The sequence below is a fragment of the Mobula birostris genome, chromosome 25 (genome assembly GCF_030028105.1).
Source record: "Mobula birostris isolate sMobBir1 chromosome 25, sMobBir1.hap1, whole genome shotgun sequence".
NCBI lineage: Eukaryota > Metazoa > Chordata > Chondrichthyes > Myliobatiformes > Myliobatidae > Mobula > Mobula birostris.
This window is the reverse complement of record NC_092394.1, coordinates 54,463,994-54,484,154: the sequence shown is the minus strand read 5'-3', so window position 1 is coordinate 54,484,154 and position 20,161 is coordinate 54,463,994. Positions and strand designations below refer to the sequence as shown.

Below are 20,161 nucleotides of genomic sequence, written 5' to 3'. Positions count from 1 at the left end.
GAGTTTAATAAATGTGTATTTGCTTATAAAACCTGACTCATTTCTATATTCATTGTTGCCAGTCACTTGACATCCGCAATGAATGCAATGAAAACTAAATTGCGAAATAGACTGGACATAAGGAACGCCCTTCGAGAATCGCTGTCACCCATCACCCCTCGATGGGACCGTCTTGTTGCAGGGAAACAAGCCCAGGGCTCCCACTGATTCAGCGATATTGATGTGTTGCAATGATTTTATATGTTCATACAAGGAAAATATGTGTTGTGTGTTTAATATCTGAACGTTACTTAAAATGTTACACTCACAACACGCTGGAAGAACTCAGCAGGTCGGGCAGCATCCGTGGAAACGATCAGTCAACGTTTCGGGCAGGAACCCTTTGTCAGGACTGTAGAGGGAAGAGGCAGAGACCCTATAAAGAAGGTGGGGGGAGGGAGGGAAGGAGAAGGCTGGTAGGTTCCAGGGGAAAGATAAAGGGTGGGGGAGGGGAAGCAGGGAGGTGATAGGCAGGAAAGGTGAAGAAGGAATAGGGGAAACACAATGGGTAGTAGAAGGAGGCGGAACCATGAGGGAGGTGATAGGCAGCTGGGGGAGGGGGCAGAGTGAAATAAGGATAGGGGAAGGGAGGGGGAGGGAATTACCGGAAGTTGGAGAATTCTATGTTCATACCAAGGGGCTGGAGACTATCTAGACGGTATATGAGGTTTTGCTCCTCCAACCTGAGTTTAGCCTCATCATGGCAGTAGAGGAGGCCATGTATGGACATATCCAAATGGGAATGTGAAGTAGAGTTGAAGTGAGTGGCAACCGGGATATCCTATCTGTTGTGGCAGATGGAGCGGAGGTGCTCGACGAAGCGGACCCCAATCTGCGTCGGGTTTCACCGATGTACAGGAGGCCGCAACAGGAGCACCGGATGCAATAGATGACCCCAACAGACTCACAAGTGAAGTATTGCCTCACCTGGAAGGACTGTTTGGGGCCCTGAATGGTGGCAAGAGGGGAGGTGTAGGGACAGGTGTAGCACTTACGCTTACAGGGATAAGTGCCGGGTGGAAGATCCGTGAGGAAGGATGTGTGGACCAGGGAGTCGCGGAGGGACTGATCCCTGCGGAAAGCGTAGAGGGGTGGAGAGGGAAAGATGTGCTTAGTGGTGGGGTCCTGTTAAAGGTGGTGGAAGTTGCGGAGGATAATGTGTTGGATCCGGAGGCTGGTGAGGTGATAGGTGAGGACAAGGGGAACTCTGTCCCTATTGTAGTGGCAAGAGGATGGGGTGAGGGCCGAAGTGCAGGAAATGGAGGAGATGCGGGTGAGGGCATCATTGATGACAGCAGAAGGGAAGCCAAGATTGCCAATTGCGTTGCCTCTGATCTGGGCCGACATTTACGTGCCGGGCAGCACCTAATCAATTGGCTTGTTTGCTTCAGCTTTTTTCTTAAAGATGTGCTGGGTGTGTTCTGGCTACCGCTGTACCGCGGCATTCTTCGCGGCAATGTATTGGTCCACGGCCCGGAGGTTTGGACCACTGTTATAATTGACTTATCACTACATTCTTGTGAGGAAAATATGTGCTGTGTGTTTAATATTAAATTCATTAGATAAACCCCTTTAGAAATGAAATTGAGTGTATTAGCAACTGATAAGCGACTTACAGTCGTGATTAACACCCTCCCACCCCCCAGTTGGCCAGTCCGCAAGAATATTGTCAATATTAAACCTGTCCGCGGTGCAAAAAGGTTGGGGACTCCTGCCCTAGGCTACTGTAGGAAGCGAGGGAGGAGATTCCTGAACCTCTGGCAATGATCTTTGCATCATCAATGAGAACGGGAGAGGTTCCGGAGGATTGGAGGGTTGCGGATGTTTTTCCCTTATTCAAGAAAGGGAGTAGAGATAGCCCAGGAAATTATAGACCAGTGAGTCTTACTTCAGTGGTTGCTAAGTTGATGGAGAAGATCCTGAGAGGCAGGATTTATGAACATTTGGAGAGGCATAGTATGATTAGGAATAGTCAGCATGGCTTTGTCAAAGGCAGGTCGTGCCTTACGAGCCTGAATGAATTTTTTGAGGATGTGACTAAACACATTGATGAAGGTAGAGCAGTAGATGTCATGTATATACAATTTAGCAAGGCATTTGATAAAGTACCATGCCAGGCTTATTGAGAAAGTAAGGAGGCATGGGATCCAAGGGGACATTACTTTGTGGATCCAGAACTGGCTTGCCCACAGAAGGAAAAGAGTGGTTGTAGACAGGTCATATTCTGCATGGAGGTCAGGGACCAGTAGTGTGCCTCAAGGATCTGTTCTGGGGCCCCTACTCATTGTGATTTTTATAAATGACCTGGATGAGGAAGTGGAGATATGGGTTAGTAAATTTGCTGATGATAGTAGATTTGCTGGGGGTGTTGTGGATGGTGTGGAGGGCCATTAGAGGTTACAGTGGGACATTGAAAGGATGCAAAACTGGGCTGAGAAGTGGCAAATGGAGTTCAATCCAGATAAGTGTGAGCTAGTTCATTTTGGTAGGTCAAATATGATGGCAGAATATAGCATTAATGGTAAGACTCTTGGCAGTGTGGAAGATCAGAGGGATCTTGGGGTCCGAGTCCATAGGACACTCAAAGCTGCTGTGCAGGTTGACTCTGTGATTAAGAAGGCATACGGTGTATTGGCCTTCATCAATCGTGAGATTGTGTTTAAGAGCTGAGAGGTAATGTTGCAGCTATATAGGACCCTGGTCAGACCCCACTTGGAGTACTCTGCTCATTTCTGGTCGCCTCACTACAGGAAGGACGTGGAAACCATAGAAAGGGTGCAGAGGAGACTTACAAGGATGTTGCCTGGATTGGGGAGCATGCCTTGTGAGAATAGGTTGAGTGAACTCAGCCTTTTCTCCTTGAAGTGACGGAGGATGAGAGGTGACCTGATAGAGGTGTACAAGATAATGAGAGGCATTGATCATGTGGATAGTCATAGGCTTTTCCCCAGGGCTGAAATGGCTAGCACGAGAGGGTATAGTTTTAAGGTGCTTGGAAGTAGATCAGAGGAGATGTCAGGGGTAAATTTTTTACGCAGAGACTGGTGAGTGCGTGGAATGGGCTGCCAGCGGCGGCAGTGGAGGCGGAAACGATAGGGTCTTTTAAGAGACTCCTGGATGGCTACATGTATGGGTAAAGCTTAGGTAGCTCTAAGGTAGGGACATGTTCGACACAGCTTTGTTGGCCGAAGGGCCTGTATTGTGCTATAGGTTTTCTATGTTTCCATGTTTCTAAGACTTCCAGAGGCTAATTTACAAGTTGAGTCTGTGGTAAAGAAGGTAAATTCAATGTTGGCATTTATTTCAATGGGAATAGAATATAAAAGCAATGAGATAACGCTGAGGCTTTATAAGATATTTGTCAGGCTGCACTTGGAGTATTGTTAACAGTTTTGGGCTGCATATCTCAGAAAGGATGTGTTGTCATTGGAGAGAGTCAGAGGAGGTTCCTGAGTATGATTCTGGGGATGAACATATGAGGAGCATTTGGCAGCTTTGGGCCTGTACTCACTGGAATTCAAAAGAGTGCATGGAGATCTCATTGAAACCTACCGGAAGTTAAAAGGACTAGATAGTGTGGATGTTGACAGTATGTTTCCAATACTGGGGGTATCCAGAACTAGAGGGCACAGCCTCAAAATTGAGGGGTGACCTTTTACAACAGTGGTAAGGAGGAATTTATTTAGCCAGAGAGTAGTGAATCTGTAGAACATTCTTCCACAGACTGCGGTAGAGGCCAAGTCCATGGGTGTATTTAAGGCAGAAGTTAATAGCTTCGTGATCGATCAAGGCGTCAAAGGATATGGCGAGAAGGCAGGTGTATGGGGTTGAGTGGGATCCAGGATCAGCCATGATGGAATGGCAGAGCAGACTCAATGGGCTGAATGGCCTAATTCTGCTTCTATCTCTTATGGTCTATTTGGCAGGCAAGATTTCCCCTTTAGAAAACCATGCTGACTTTGGCATACTATATTTTATCATATGTAACATTATGCAACATGATGACCCCGCTATAATACTCTTTGATTTGGCATGATTTGGCAAACATTACCTTATCCAGGTGGGACACCACTTTCAGACGGTTATGGACTTGCACATCAAGGTCTTTATGTATTTCTGCTGCTAACGTCCCTGTCATTTACTCTGTATACCCTGTCAGAATGTGATTTACCAAAGTGTATCATCTCACACTCATTTAAAATTAATTCTACCTTCAAGTGCTCTATCCAACTTTCCAGCTGATCACAAATTTATTCATCATCTATGACTTCAATTTTCATATCACCTACAAACTCACTACTCTGACCACCTACATTCTCATCCAAGTCATTTATATATATGACAAACAATAGAGGCTCCAGCACTACACTCCTGGTCACAGAGCCCTAGTCAGTTTGATGCCCCAGAGCATTCTGCTTCCTATCACCATGCCAGTAACAGCTTTCTCTGAGGAGTTCAGTGGGAGTCAAGATCAGAGCTTGTTCAGGCCATTCCTTTCAATTTTAGAGTCAACAGAGCCAATTTTTTGTAACAAATATTCATAAACAACGTGCAAGGTGCCTGCCTTTCTTCTGCCTTGCCTGGGCTTCCACCCAGGCCGCACTTACCTTCTAGTCCCCTGGTGTATGACACTGATCAGTAACTCCCACAAACCAGAGATCAGTTCTACCCACAAAAATCATTTTTGTAATTATCAATGTAGCTATCTGTCATAACAGGATGATGCTTTGAAAGTAAATCGAGGCTCGAAGAGGGCACACGACAGCTACAGAGCTTCCCATATGCACAAGTCTACAATCATGAAGCGTCTTGCTCTTCAGTACGGGCTGGCTGTGGTTAATCTCTGCAGCTACACGGAGTCAGCATTGAACCTGGTACAGGACAAAGTCAAAGTAACTTTATTATCAAATTATATATATGTCACCTTATACTACTCTGAGATTCATTTGCTTGCAGGCATTTACAGGAAAAAAAGAATTGATGAAAATCTGTACATAACAAATGTCGTGTCTAATGTGCCAAAGAAAACAAATTACGCAAATAAAATGAAGTAAATAAATAATACTGAGAATGACAGTTGCAAAGTCCTTGAAAGTGAGTCAATCAGTTGTGTCGAGTGAGTCAAGTTATCCACACTGATACAGGAGCCTGGTGGTTTTAGGGTAATAACTGCTCCTGAACTCAGTGGTGTGGGACCTAAGGCTCCTGTATCTTTTACTAGATGGCAGTCACAAGAAAGCACATGGACTGGATAATGTGGTTCCTGATGACGCACGTTGATTTCTTGTGACAGAGCTCCTTGTAAATCTGCCCAATGACGGAGAGGGCTTTACCTGGACTACATCCAGCACTTTCTGAGGACTTTTCCATTCCTGGACATTGATGTTTCCACATCATGCCATGATGCAAACAGTCAGGATGCTCTCCACTGAGTATCTATTGAAGTTTGTCAAAGTTTTGGATTATATGGTGAATCTATGTAAACATCTAAGAAAGTAGAGGAGCTGTCATGCCTTCTCTGTGCTGGTGTTTACCTGCTGGTCCCAGGACAGATCCTCTGATATGGTAATGCCAATGAATTAAAAGTTACTGACCCTCTCCAGCTCCAATCCCCTAATGAGGATTCACTCATGGACCTCCAGCTTCTTCCTCCTGTAATCAACAATCAGCTCTTTGATTTTACTGTCATTGTGTGGGAAGTTGCTGTGGCACCTCTGAACCAGATATTCTGTCTCCCTCCTATATGCCAATTTGTAACCATAAGGTTTAAGGGCAAATTGCTTTTCAATTTACAAATAAATATCAACATACAGGGTATGCTTCTGTTCTAATCTGACAAATTAGGGACATTGTAATCTTAGGATGAAGATCACAGTAGGAAAAACACAAACCAGATGAAGGAAATAAGATTGTCTTTTATTGTTTTAACACATGTGTAAATTCTTGCAGAGGATTTGTTCCTGCTTGTCTTCCCTGACCCATTGTCTCAGCAACTCCTAAGACAAGCTTGGCGCAGGTTAGTTGCTGCAGAAAGATACAAGCTGGTGTCCAATACAAACACAGGGGCATGTACAGTCAACTTCAGTGCATGGTGCAGTCTGGGACCTGGAACTTCCTCAGATGAATTCAGAGCTAAACTGCAGATGCTGGAAATAAAAGCAAAAAATACAGAAAGGACTCCAGTCAGGCAGTATCTGTGCAGAGAGAAACAAAGATTAAAGTTTTAGGCTTTATCATTAGATTTCAAATTTCTCTCCACAGCCAGTGCCTGACCTGTTGAATGTTGCAGGCAACAGTGGGAGGGACAGGAGAAGAAGAAATAGTTAGCTCCTTGAACAATGAGCCTGGGTTCAGGTTAGCGTGAGGCCACTTGGTTCATCAAATTTGCACACAGTGAATTCCAAAATCCAAAATCACTCAAGCAAGGTGGAACCCCATTAGAACAGCCTCCCTCCAGAGCTGGACTTCAAACACGGCTATCTGCCACAGCTGGATACTGAACATGAATCTTAAGCACAGCAAGAGCCACGCTGCCTAGGCAGGGCGAAAAGCATCATCAGGGATGTATCTCACCCTAACCATGGACTTTTCACTTTCCTCCCATCCGGTATGCGCTACAGGAGCCTCTGCTCCCAGACCAGCAGGCACAGGAAGAGCTTCTTCCCTGAGGCTGTGACACTGCTGAACCTCACATCACAGCGCTAAGCAGTATTGCATCCGTATTGTACTGTCTCAGTACTTTTATATTTGTGTGCTGTAGCACTTTTTTTATTCGCAGTTATTTTGTAAATGACACTATTCTTTGCATTTCTGGTCAGATGCTAACTGCATTTCATTGGCTTTGTATCTGTACTCGGCACAATGACAATAAAGTTGAATCTAATCTAATCAACAAGCCCACAGCTGGATTCACACCCACACGACGACAATTGGATCACAAGCCACATGGCCATACCTGCTGCCAATGGTTTCCTGCAAAGGCTCACACTCATTTTATTTTGCTCTTGGTTCTCTCAGAGCAGTGTGCCATGATCTCACTGAGAGTGGGCCGGGGAGGAATTTCTGGGGACATCTTTTGACTTCCTTCCTCCTCACTGATGGCATCTGAGAGAGAGAAAAAAAAAGTAACTGATGGTCACTCAGCTGGACTGGCACATATCCAAACTTCCCACACAGACAACGCTTACAGTCAGGACACAGCCCTAAACGAGCAACACAGGACCACGGAAGGAGAAGAGCAGAGACTTCACACTGACACACATACCCACAACATGTACGGATACCATATGCTTGAATAGCCCAGTATACATGTACACATACACACACACACACATTGAAACAACCAATACCATGCAGCACAAAAGACACCATCAATAGCAAAGCACGTGTCTCCACAAATCCCATTGATCAGAACCCAGTACATGCAGGGCCAAGTATTTGATTGTTCAGATACTTTTGAAATGTATCTGCCTCTGCTTCTGCCACCTTCTCAAGCAGTGCATTCCAGAACATAAACAACCTCTGGGTGAAAGACGTTCTTCCTTGTTAACCCTCTTAAAGCCTTACTCCTCAACTTAAGTCTATAGTCTAGTTTTAGGTGTCTCTGTTTTAAAACATAGAACAGAAGAGCTCAGGAACAGCCCTTTCAACCGGTGATGTTGTGCTGACCTAATTAACTAGCCATTGAACACTTAACTAATCCCTTCTGCCTACACAAAATCCATAGCCCTCCAATCTCTAGACATTCATGTGCCTATCTAGAAGACTCAGCAGTACATTCCAGCTGTACAATCCTTATTCCACTTATCTCCTTTAAACATACTCCTCTCATTTTAAATATACACCCTCCATTAAAAGTAATGGGGTGGCTAGGGAGAATGTGCAGGTCTCTTAAAGATAAGCAAAGCTGGCTGTATCTTGAGCTGTGGGAGATAGGTAGGAATTTTAACCATGATCTCACCTCTGAGTTTATTGAAGCGAAAATCATGTATACACAGGATATAAGGGAAACCAGTGAAGATGTACTAGGAACTATTACTAAAGAGGTGATATTTGTAGTATTACAACATATTAAGGTAGAAAAATCCCCAGGGGTTAACTAAGTGCACCCTTGGACTTTGTGGAAGGCTAGAAAAGAAGTAACAGAACCATGTTCAGAGACAATGAAGTTTCCAAAGAATGTAAGGTGGTTAACGACTTCTGTTTCGATATAGGGAGCAAATACAAGTCATGCAACTACAGGCTGATCAGCCTGACATCAGTGGTGGGGATGTTACTGGAGGGAATTCTGAGGGACAGGATCTACCAACACTTGCACAGACAGAATCGGATTGGAAGCTGTCAGCACGGCATTGTACATGGAAGGTGTGCCCAATTAACTTTTCAGAGTCTTTTTGAAGTAACAACCACAAAGGTAGGTGGAGTAGGACAGTGGATTTTGTCCAATTGGATTTTAGCAAGGCCTCCAACAAGGTCCTGCATGGTAGGTTGGCCTGGAAGGTTAGGTCCCAAGGAATCCAGGAAGAGCCATTGTACTTTGGTGGATCCAAAATTGGCTCCAAGGTAGGAAGGTTGTTTGTTAGAATGGAGGCCAGACTGGTGGTGTGTTGCAGGGGTTGGTACCACGACCCATGTAATCATTACCTATATAAATGACTTGGATGCGAATGCACAAGGCCTGATCAGTAAGTTTGCAGATGACACATTTGGGGTTCTAACATTTAACTGTCATTTATTCTTTGGGGCATTCCTCTGTTTTTGTGGGTGTTTGCGAAGAAAAAGAATTTCAGGATGGATATCGTATGCATTTTTCTGACATTAAATATATCTATTGAATTACTAGGTGTTGTTGATAGTGAAGAAGGTCATCATAGATTACAGCAAAATCATGACCAGTTAGGGAAGTGGGCTGAGGTGTGGAAAAATGGATTTCAATATAAATAAGTGGAAAGTTAAGCCTGTATAGGACTTATATTATGGGTAGAGCACGAGGGAATGCAGTGAAACAGAAGAACTTAGGAGTACAAGTGCATAGTTCATTGAAAGTGGTGGCACAGGTAGACAGTATCATGTAAAAGGTGTCTTGCACATTGGCTTACATCAAGCAGGGCACTGAGTATAGGCATTGGGTCTTTATGTTGCAGTTTTGTAAGTCATTGTCATAGTCATAGTCATACTTTATTGATCCCGGGGGGAAATTGGTTAATTTGAGCATTGGTGAGGCTGCATTCTGAGCATTGTGTACAGTTCTGGTCCCTTTGTATTGGAACAATACAGTTAAACTGGACAAAGTGCAGAGATTTATCAGAATATTACCAAGATTAAAGGTCCTCAGTTATAGCAAGAGGTTGGCCAGGTTAAGAATGTGGAGTGAGAGGAAGTGGTGAGAATGTGGAGAGAGAGAATGTGGAGGGAATGTGGAGTGAGGGAATGTGGAGTGAGAGAATGTGAAGTGAGAGAATGTGGAGAGAATGTGGAGTGAGGGAATGTGGAGTGAGAGAATGTGGAGAGAATGTGGAGGGAGAGGAAGTGGAGAGAGAGAATGTGATGAGAGAGAATGTGGAGAGAATGTGGAGTGAGAGAAAGTGGTGATGATATGGAATGAGAGGAAGTGGTGACGATATGGAAAGACAGAAAGCGATGATGATGTGGAATGAGGGAAAGTAGTGACTGTGGAGTGAGACAAGGTGGTGAGAAAATGGGGTGACAGAATGTGGTGAGATTATGGAGTGAGAGCCAGTGGTGACTATATGGAGTGAGAGGAAGTGGTTGAGGCTGGTGCAATAATACAATTTAAGAAGTACCTTGATTGGCAGGGCTGAGATAAGGGCTGAACACATGAAATTGGGGCCAACGGGGTGGGCGCCCTGGTTAACATGGATTGATTGGACAAAGGGCCTATTTCCATGCTGTGCTGTTCTTTATGACTTGCCTTACAGTGCATCCCCTCTAACTGAGACAGCATTCTGGTAAAACCCATTCTCCAGAACATCCACATTCTTGTACTGGGCAAATCAGAATTGAATGCAATACTCTAGCTTTATGTTATAAAACTGCAATATAACTTCTCGACCATTTGACTGTGTTTTTCCTAATAAAGGGAAGAATGCTTTCTTTACCACCATACCAGCTTGTGCAGTCAGCATCAGCAAACTGATCTCAATCTCGATTTGGACTTCCCAATCTGGAGACTTGAGCCCCAAGATACATCTGTCCATCAACACTGTTCAGATTCCAGCCACTAAATGTGTACTGCCTCTTTTCACTAGATCTCATAAAGTGCAATACCTCACACTTACCAGAATTAAACTTCATTTGCCACTTCTCTGTCCATATCTACAAGTGATCAATATCCCATTGTATTCTTTGGCAATCCTCCACGCAATGGACAATGCCACAAATCTTTGTGTTGTCAGCAAATTTACTCACTCATCCTACCACATTTTCATTTTACTCACTTATATACATATATAGCCAACAGCTGAGTGACCAGTACTGATCCCTCTGGAACACCACTAGTCATGGACCTCCATCCAGAATACAACTCATCCACCACTACTTTCTATTCTGTGGACAAGCCAATTTGGGTCCATTAAGCCAAGGCACCATGGATCCATGCATCCCATGAGGAACCTTATTAAAATCCTTGCATGTAACATCCACTGTTTTACCTTGATCAATCATTACATCTTGATCTTACATCTACATCTCAATCTGATTAGTCAAACACGAGCTGTCTCATACAAAGCCATTCTGACTATCTCTAATTTGGCCATAGTTTTCCAAATTTGTATAATTCTTATCACTAAGAATTTTCTCCAGTAGCTTTCCTACTATTGATGTGAGACTCACTAGTCTATGTTTTCCAGGATTATCTCTATTTCTCTTCCTGAACAAAGGAAGATATAAGCTACTTAACAGTCCCCTGGAACCACACCTGTGGCTAGAGAAGATACAAAGGTCTGATCAAAGCTCCAGCAATGGATGTTGCCTGGAAGGGGGAGCATGCCTTATGAGAATAAGTTGAGTGAGCTTGCTTTTTCTGCTTGGAGCAGCGGAGGATGGACCTGGTAGAGGTGTATAAGATGATGAGAGACATTGATCATGTGGATACTCAGAGGCTTTTTCCCAGGGCTGAAATGGCTAGCATGAGAAGGCACAGTTTTAAGGTGCTTGGAAGTAGGAGATGTCAGGGGTAAGTTTTTTTACACAGAGAGTGATGAGTGCATGGAATGAGCTGCTGGTGAAAGTGATGGAGGCGGATACGATAGGGTCTTTTAAGAGAATCCTGAATAGGTACATGGAGCTTAGAAAAATAGAGGGCTATATGTAACCCTAGGTAATCTCTAAAGTAAGTACATGTTCGGCACAGCATTGTGGGCTGAAGGGCCTGTATTGTGCTGTAGGTTTTCTACATTTCTATGTCTCTAATGAGACTTCTTGTCTTTTTCAATAACCTGGGATATGTTCTATTAGATCCTGGGGACTTAGCCATCTTAATGTTCTTCCAAGAATTAGTACACTACCTTGTCCACAGTCTTCAAATGTCCTTGTATCTTAGCATACTCCACACTGATCCCACTATCCTTGTCCTTCTCCTCAATAAATACTGATACAAAGTACTCGTTTAGGACTTTGTCCACATCCTCTGCCTCCAAACACAAGACCTTTCTTTTATCCTTAAATGCTTCTACACCAGTTAGCCCCTTGCTCAATGTATGTGTTGAATGACTTGGGATTCTCATTAATCCTATTTGCCAAGGTAATTTAGTGAGTACTCTTGGTTTTCCTAAGTCCCTTCTTGAGTTCCCATCTTGCTCCTTTATGATCCTCAAGTGATTCCCGTTCCTTAAGCCTTACACATGCTGCCTTCTTCTTCACAGAAGTAACTCCTCCTTTCACCATTCAAGGTTCCTGCGCCTTGCCATTCGCTTCCTTTTCTCTTACTAGAACAAACCAGTACACAGTTCTGTGCAGCCGGTCTTAAGAACAACCTTCACATGTTAGACATGAAAACAATTCTCTGCAGTTAAATCTCCCTAGGTCCTGTCTGATGCACTCATTATTTACATTCCCCAATTTAATACTTACCTTCAAGGTTCACTTATTCACAGCATATGAATTGTTCCCTTATTTGCACAGTCTCAAAGCATGGAGATCATTGTTTCCCGAGTGTTGACCCACTGAAAAGTCACTCACCATGCCAGGCTCATTCCGCAGGACAAGATCTTGTACAAACTCCTCTCTGGACTGTCCACATACTGCTTCAGGGAGCGCCTGGATTTTCAAGTGAAATGCCACAGGGGAATCCTGCACAACCTGTCTACTTTTCCTAACCTTCTTGAATAAAACTGCTAAATCCTTCCATGCCTGACCTTTGCCAGCTGATTCTCCTCTGTACATTTTCCTTGGAGTTAACACCCCACAATTTTGGTGTTCTGCTCAAACCAGAACCGTACGTTTCACTTCAAGCTCTTGCCCAGCTCCTGTAGTTTGGCAGTCTGCTTAGGGTACAGTGGAAGAGGTTCTTTCTGCTGGTGTGGGATTGAGGCAGAGGGGCAGGGAATACTGTGGTCATTTAAGTCTTCCACCCATCACCCAACTTCTCACTTCATCTCCCTGCCCCCACCTTCTCCTTCAGCAGGTTTCCCCTACCACCAGCCAGCTCGTGTTCCTTCCTCTCCCCCACAACTTCTTATTAGGCCTCTTTCCCTTTCCTTTCCAGATGAAGGTCTCTCTCTGAAATGTTGACTCTCCATACATGCTGCCTGACCTTCTGAGTTCCTCCAGCACTCCGTGTGAGCTCCACAGCTTCGGAAAGGATGTTTAGTTTTTTTTTAAGTGAGAGGCTGATACCATATCTGACTTCATTGGTTATAAACAGCAGCCCTATAAACTTTAAACCAATGGCCCTCATTGAACTGGTGTTCCTGGGGTGTGCTACCCAAATGAAGGAGAGTGTCTGAAACGTTCCCAATTGACTCGGATCAGAGTGTTTGAAGCAATAACCTATTCTGGCCCCAGACCCAGGAAGAGGGATGGGGCATTGACCAAGAGGACCCTGCCTGATGACCTCCTCACACTCAGGTTACAACACTGCCTGTGGGTGGTGAAAACTTGAGAATGGCGGGTATTTGTGGAGCTGCTGGTACCTGCAAATTGAAGCTTCCTTTCTGTCCTTGGATCCACCTTCTGCTTCCACACGTTCTTGTTGTTGGCTGCATCACTTGTGTTGACCCTCTGCTGGAGGTGCCGTCTGCTGTTCCGCCTGTACGTCTCCTGGCTTATCCGCTTCCGCTCTGTCCCATGGATGCTCTTTGCATTACGTATGGTTGACCTGGAAACATGCTGTGAATTACTGAGGGAGTCATACAGCACAGAAGCAGGCCCTTCAGCCTAATTTGCCCCTGCTGACCATCAAAGCTTGCCCCATTTGTCCAAGTACCTTTCTCCCTCCACCATTACATCATGCTGCCAGGCAACAGGAGGGCTAGGATTTTTGTCCATAAGACATGAGAGCAGAATTAGGCCATATAGTCCATCAAGTCTGCTCTGCCATTCTATTATCGCTGATTTACTTTGCCTCTCAACCCTATTCTTCTGCCTGCTTCCTATAACCATTGATGCCTTTACTAATCAATAACCTATTAACCTCTGCTTTAAAAACACTCAATGACACGGCCTCCACAGCCATATGTGGCAATGAAGGCCACAGGTTCCCCACCCTCTACTCGTCTCTGTTCTAAAGGGAGATCCTTCTATGCTGGGGCTGTGAGATTGGACGGGTATACCTGAAGCTGTTCGGAGGGACCTGACACAGTCATAAACTCACATGAGTTTATCAGAAGGACCATTATATCAGCAGGAGAGTACAGCACCGCTCTCAGTGTGTGTGTGTGTGTGTGTGTGTGGCAGGGGAGGGTCACTGTGTGTGTGTGTGTGTGTGTGTGTCTGTGTGTGTGTGTGTGTGTGTGTGTGTGTGTGTGTCTGTGTGTCTGTGTGGCAGGGGTGGGTCACTGTGTGTGTGTGGTGTGTGTGTGTGTGTGTTGTGTGTGTGTGTGTGTTGTGTGTGTGTGTGTGTGTGTGTGTGTCTGTGTGTCTGTGTGGCAGGGGTGGGTCACTGTGTGTGTGTGTGTGTGGCAGGGGTGGGTCACTGTGTGTGTGGGGGGGGCAGGGGGGCAGTATGTGTGTGTGTGTGTGTGTGTGTGTGTGTGTGTCTGTGTGGCAGGGGTGGGTCACTGTGTATGTGTGTGTATGTGTGTGTGGGGGGGCAGTATGTGTGTGTGTGTGTGTATGTGTGTGTGGCAGGGGTGGGTCAATGTGTGTGTGTGTATGTGTGGCAGGGGTGGGTTCAGTGTGTGTGTGGGGGGGCAGTGTGTGTGTGTGTGTGTGTCTGTGTGGCAGGGGTGGGTCAGTGAGTATGTGTGTGTGTGTGTGTGTGTGTGGCGGGGTGGGGTCAGTGTGTGTGTGTTTTGTGTGTGTGTGTGTGTGTGTGTGTGTGTGTGTATGTGTGGCGAGGTGGGGTCAGTGTGTGTGTGTGTGTGGCGAGGTGGGGTCAGTGTGTGTGTGTGTGGCAGGGTGAGGTCAGTGTGTGTGTGTGTGTGGGGCGGGGTGGGGTCAGTGTGTGTGTGTGTGTGTGTGTGTGGGGGGCGGGGTGAGGTCAGTGTGTGTGTGTGTGTGTGTGTGGGGCAGGGTGGGGTCAGTGTGTGTGTGTGTTGTGTGTGTGTGTGGCGGGGTGGGGTCAGTGTGTGTGTGTGTGTGTGTGTGTTGTGTGTGTATGTGTGGCGGGGTGGGGTCAGTGTGTGTGTGTGTTGTGTGTGTGTGTGGCGGGGTGGGGTCAGTGTGTGTGTGTGTGTGTGTTGTGTGTGTGTGTGGCGGGGTGGGGTCAGTGTGTGTGTGTGTGTGTATGTGTGGCGGGGTGGGGTCAGTGTGTGTGTGTGTGTGTTGTGTGTGTATGTGTGGCGGGGTGGGGTCAGTGTGTGTGTGTGTGTGTGTGTGGCGGGGTGGGGTCAGTGTGTGTGTGTGTGTGTGGTGGGGTGGGGTCAGTGTGTGTGTGTGTGTGTGTGTGGCGGGGTGGGGTCAGTGTGTGTGTGTGTGTGTGTGTGTGTGTGTATGTGTGTGTGTGTGTGTGGTGGGGTGGGGTCAGTGTGTGTGTGTGTGTGTGTGTGTGTGTGGCGGGGTGGGGTCAGTGTGTGTTGTGTGTGTGTGTGTGTGTGTGTGTGTGTGTGTGTGTGTGTGTGTGTGTGTGTGTATTTTACAGTGCATTCAGTCTGTGCTCACTGACGTGGAGCAGTCACCAGTGTGTCACAACAATGTGAAAGTCAGCAAATGTCTGACCTTAATTTTGAGCAATGATGGTCAGAACATCCTGTTTTTTCCATAAACACTTCAATCTGTGACCTTACGTTCAGCCATGTTAACTGGAGTCACAATCAGGACCATTTAAAAATTGCCATTCAGAACTCTGAAATATCTAATGAAAGACTGAATCTTACAACTCTAGCTTTTATGCTCAAGGATGGGAATGAATTCCTGTTCTGAACTTAATACCAAAGCACAGTTTTGAGGCCAGTAAACAATAGGCTCTTTTCTGAGAGTTTGCTGTGCTTTGTCAGCACTCAGTATTGCTGACAAGTGTTGCGTTTCAGTTCCACAAATATTCCAGAAGAGACAGGAACTGACAACATTCAAAGTCATTCTTCTCTGACCACTCCCTCTCTGATGGACTGAGAAGAGCAGAGCGAGGGGAACAGTTTAACTCCGTGCGGGGCAGCCTCACCTGCGGGGGGGTGGGCTCTTCACTTTGTTCACGTTGAATCCAGAGTTGAGTGTGTAGCCTGATTTCTGGAGGTACATAGAGGGATAGTACCCAGTCGCCTCAAATTTCCTGTTTCGACAAGAACAACGTCATTGTTCCTATAAACTAAAAGTAAAACTGCAGGTGCTCAAAATCTAAAATAAACTCAGCTCATTGAGCCCCCCCCCACACAAACACACACGCACTGCCCCACAACACAAACACACACACACACACACACACACTCCCCATGCAGACACACACACACTCCCCACACACACACACGCGCGCACACACACTGCTCCCCATGCAGACACACACACACTCCCCACACACACACACTGCTCCTCCCACACAGACACACACGCGCGCACACACACTGCTCCCCACGCAGACACACACACACTCTCCACACAGACACACTGCTCCCCCCACACAGACACACAATACACTCCCACGCAGACGCACACACACACACACACACACTGCCCCCCATGCAGACACACTGCTACACACACACACACACACACACACACACACACACACAGACCCGCCCACACACATAGACGCCTCCACACACATATGCACACACCATACACACAGACACACACATGCACACACAGATACACTCACTGACCCCTCCTCCACACATGCACACACACACTGACCCCTCACATACCGATACACACACACACACACACACACGCGCAACATACACACACACACTGACAGACATCCCACCTCTCCCGGAAGTTCCGGGAGTCTCCCACATATTGACAGTGGCTCCCTGATCATTTTTTTTGAGAGAGCGAGCGCACGAGAGAGAGAGCGAGAGAGAGAGAGAGAGAGAGAGCACGCCATGGCAGAGTGTTCCAAAAAAAGAAAATATAAAATGTACGTCACCCCAGACTACACTAAAGTGTACCCCTGCCTAATAGGGGTCAAAAATAATGACAGTGTTGCTCGCTGCACTGTTTGCAACAGTGACTTTTCTATTGCCCGTGGTGGGTTAAGATTGTAAATGTAAAAGACATGTTGAGGTGAATTTAACAGGTGTCATTCATTCATTAGCATAGCTAACGTTATTTAAACTAGCTGGCCAGCTGCTAAGGAGCTACTCTATTGCAGACATCCCACCTCTCCCGGAAGTTCCGGGAGTCTCCCGCAAATTGATGGTGCTACCTCCCTGAAATGAGTTTTTGCAGGGTGGGATGTCTGCACTGACCCCACACACACTGCTACCCACACACAACATACACACAGACACAACAAACACACTCACACTGAACCCCCCCACACACACAGACACAACATACACACATAGACACACACACACACACACACACACACACACACACACAGACACAATACACATACACAAGCACACACAGTGACCCCACACACATCGATACATGCAAAACACACACACACTGACCCCTCACACACCAATACACACACACACACACACACACACACACTGACCCTCGCATACACCCACAACACACAGACACAACAAACAAACACACACACATACAGACACCCAACACACAGAGACACACACATTCACTGACCCCTCCACCCCCTCCCCACACACACACCACACACACAGTCCATGCTCATCTGCATAGACTGGGCCCAGGAAAGCTGGTAACCGTGAAGGTTGAGTTTGCCAACATGGAAAGTCTTGGAAATGTACACCAGTCGAAACGGGGCTTTGCCCCCAAGTTTGATGGTGTTGCTGCCTATGTGATGATTACCGATGCCTTAATGAGGCCACCACCCCAATCACTATCCAGTCACACACATCCAGCATGTTTAGCCAAAAAGTCAATTGTTTCCAAAGTCAATTTAGTTAGGGACTATTTTCAGGTGCCTGTGTGTTTGGAGGACATTCCCAAAACACCTGCAATATCCCCATTTGGCCTCTTCGAGTTTCTGTGCATGTTCTTTGGGCTGAAAAATGCAGCACAGACTTTCCTAAGGCTGACAAACTCTGTCTTAAAAGACTCAGATTTTCTTTTTGCTTACCTGGATGACAGACTTGTTGCCAGTGCTTCCAAATCCGAATGTATATACAGTATATATCCCATCTACGCACACTTTCTGAGTGCTCAGGCCAACGCAGTTTGGTTATTAACCCTGCTAAATGCCCGTCTGGGTTGTCAAGGATTGACTTCCTTAGCCATCGCATCACCACAGAAGGTGTGAAACCCCTCCCATCATAAGTAACTGCTGCTATGGATTTCCTGCTATCCCACACTAATAAAAAAATGAAAGGAGTTTTTAGGCATTGTGAATTTTCATTACTGCTTCATTCCACAAGCTGCTCCCCCTGAATAGTGGCAACTCTGGCAACTCCTTAAAGGAAATATCCCAACTGGGCAGTTGCTGAGTTGGGGTCCCTAACTGGGGAAGGTGGGAGAGGTAGGTTGGGAGCAGCTGCTGAACTGGAAAACGACATTGGGAGCTAGTAGTCAGCATGTGACTGCAGGGGAAAAAAACATAGATTATAAATTTAGTCTGGGAAAAGGAGGCACAGGAAATGTCACTTGAGATTTCAAGGTGATGGTGAAAACATAAGAAAAGAAATCAGGCGGGCAATAGGGAAATAACCTTGGCAAATAGGATTAATAAGAATCCTGAAATTTAAGTGTTAAAATGTAAGCAAATTTTAACTCCAAGTCAGACAAATTCAGAATGAGAGGGCATAGGTTTAAGGAGAAGGGGTGAAATGCAAAGGGGATATGAAGGGTAAACATTCTCATACAGAGAATGGTGGCTATCTGTAACTATCTGCAATAGGACATGATACAGGCAGATACAACATGTAAAGGGCAGTGGGACAAGTATTTGAATAGGAACAGCCAAATGTGGGGTATGAGATTAGCACGGGTCAATGTCACGAGGGTATGAATCAGGTGAATTGCCAGGCCTCTTCCTGTGTAGCAATGATCTTTAATCCGCTGCAATTTATAGGCATTTCATTTTGCCCAGAAGAACATCACCACAACTATACAAACCTTGCAACATCAGAAAGCTGTGGATTCGAAAACGAGTGACAGAAAGGAATATAACACTGCTGGCCCATGAAATACTGAAACAAAGGCAGCTCCCTCCTGCGATGATGCCGTGCGAGCTCATCTGCGGAAACAGCTTAATTTCTCTCTCTTTAATGTCTCTTTTTTTCCTTTTCAGGGTGTCAGTTTCAGCAACTTTTAGTTTCTGTGAAATGGGTGACATCTCTCTAGTGTGAGAGAGACAGCCTGTGGCATGTCAAGCTGTAGAGTAAACGATAGTTTTTGTTGATTGCAGATCATGGTTTCTCTCTGGGTGCTTTGCTATGGCTTGGTGTGTGGTGGGCACTGACGTTTTTTGCTGAAGTCGGTAGGGGGGAGGGGTTGGTTGACACATTGATGCTTTTATTTTAACAGCGTCTTTATTTCCTGCGGAGCAAGAAGAAAGCTCACCTCTGTCCCAGGATACTGACGGACTTTTACCACTGTACCACTGAGAGCATACTCACCAACTGCATCTCAGTGTGGTATGGCAATTGTCCCGTATTGGACTGCAAAGCACTCCAGCGTGTGGTGAAAACTGCCCAGCGGATTATTGGCACCCAATTGCCCACCATTGAGAACATCTACCATAAACGCTGCCTGGGCAGGGTGAAAAGCATTATCAGGGATGCATCTCACCCTAACCATGGACTTTGTACTCTCCTCCCATCCGGTAGGCGCTACAGGAGCCTCCGCTCCCGCACCAGCAGGCACAGGAACAGCTTCTTCCCTGAGGCTGTGACGCTGCTGAATCTCACATCACAGCGCTAAGCAGTATTGCACCCAGATTGTACTGTCTCAGTACTTTTATATTTGTATGCTGTAGCACTTACTTTTTATTCACAGTTATTTTGTAAATAACACTATTCTTTGCACTTCTGGTTAGATGCTAACTGCATTTCATTGGCTTTGTATCTGTACTCGGCACAATGACAATAAAGCTGAATTTAATCTAATTCTTCCAGAGTTCTTCTGTTTCTTGTGGTTGCCTGGTTGTATACTGTATTCTTTCTCTGATAATAGATGGAACTATTTGGAAAGATGACAATGAACAAGAGTGGAGAGGTGTTCCTGAGGACTGAGCTGCTGTTCCTCCACACACATCTGCTGCTCCAGGAGGGCTACAGACCAACAGCGGTGATAGTTCGCACCGTATAGCAGCGACAAACTACACCACCTATTAGTGCTGCAGCAGTTTTCCAGATTTGTTGCCTTGTTTAGCACCACGTGGAGAGAAAAATAAAAACTTTTCAGGGCTGCTGAAGAAGGA

General features: G+C 45.8%; 1 protein-coding gene across 3 annotated transcripts in view; it reads right to left on the bottom strand.

Annotated features, from left to right (window-relative positions):
* Window positions 1-5,939: 5,939 nt before the first annotated feature.
* The window catches only part of ncf1 (neutrophil cytosolic factor 1), a 110,710-nt gene continuing 96,488 nt past the window's right edge, over window positions 5,940-20,161 (bottom strand). For 2 of the 3 annotated variants that reach the window (XM_072243671.1, XM_072243673.1), the window contains 4 exons: window positions 15,818-15,925; window positions 13,191-13,375; window positions 6,995-7,143; window positions 5,940-6,233 (listed from right to left, as the gene is read on the bottom strand). In XM_072243671.1, the coding sequence (XP_072099772.1) occupies window positions 7,028-7,143; window positions 13,191-13,375; window positions 15,818-15,925 (409 nt within the window). In that variant the 3' untranslated portion in view covers window positions 5,940-6,233; window positions 6,995-7,027. The remainder of the gene's footprint in view (window positions 6,234-6,994; window positions 7,144-13,190; window positions 13,376-15,817; window positions 15,926-20,161) is intronic. The other variant, XM_072243672.1, reaches the window with a different exon arrangement.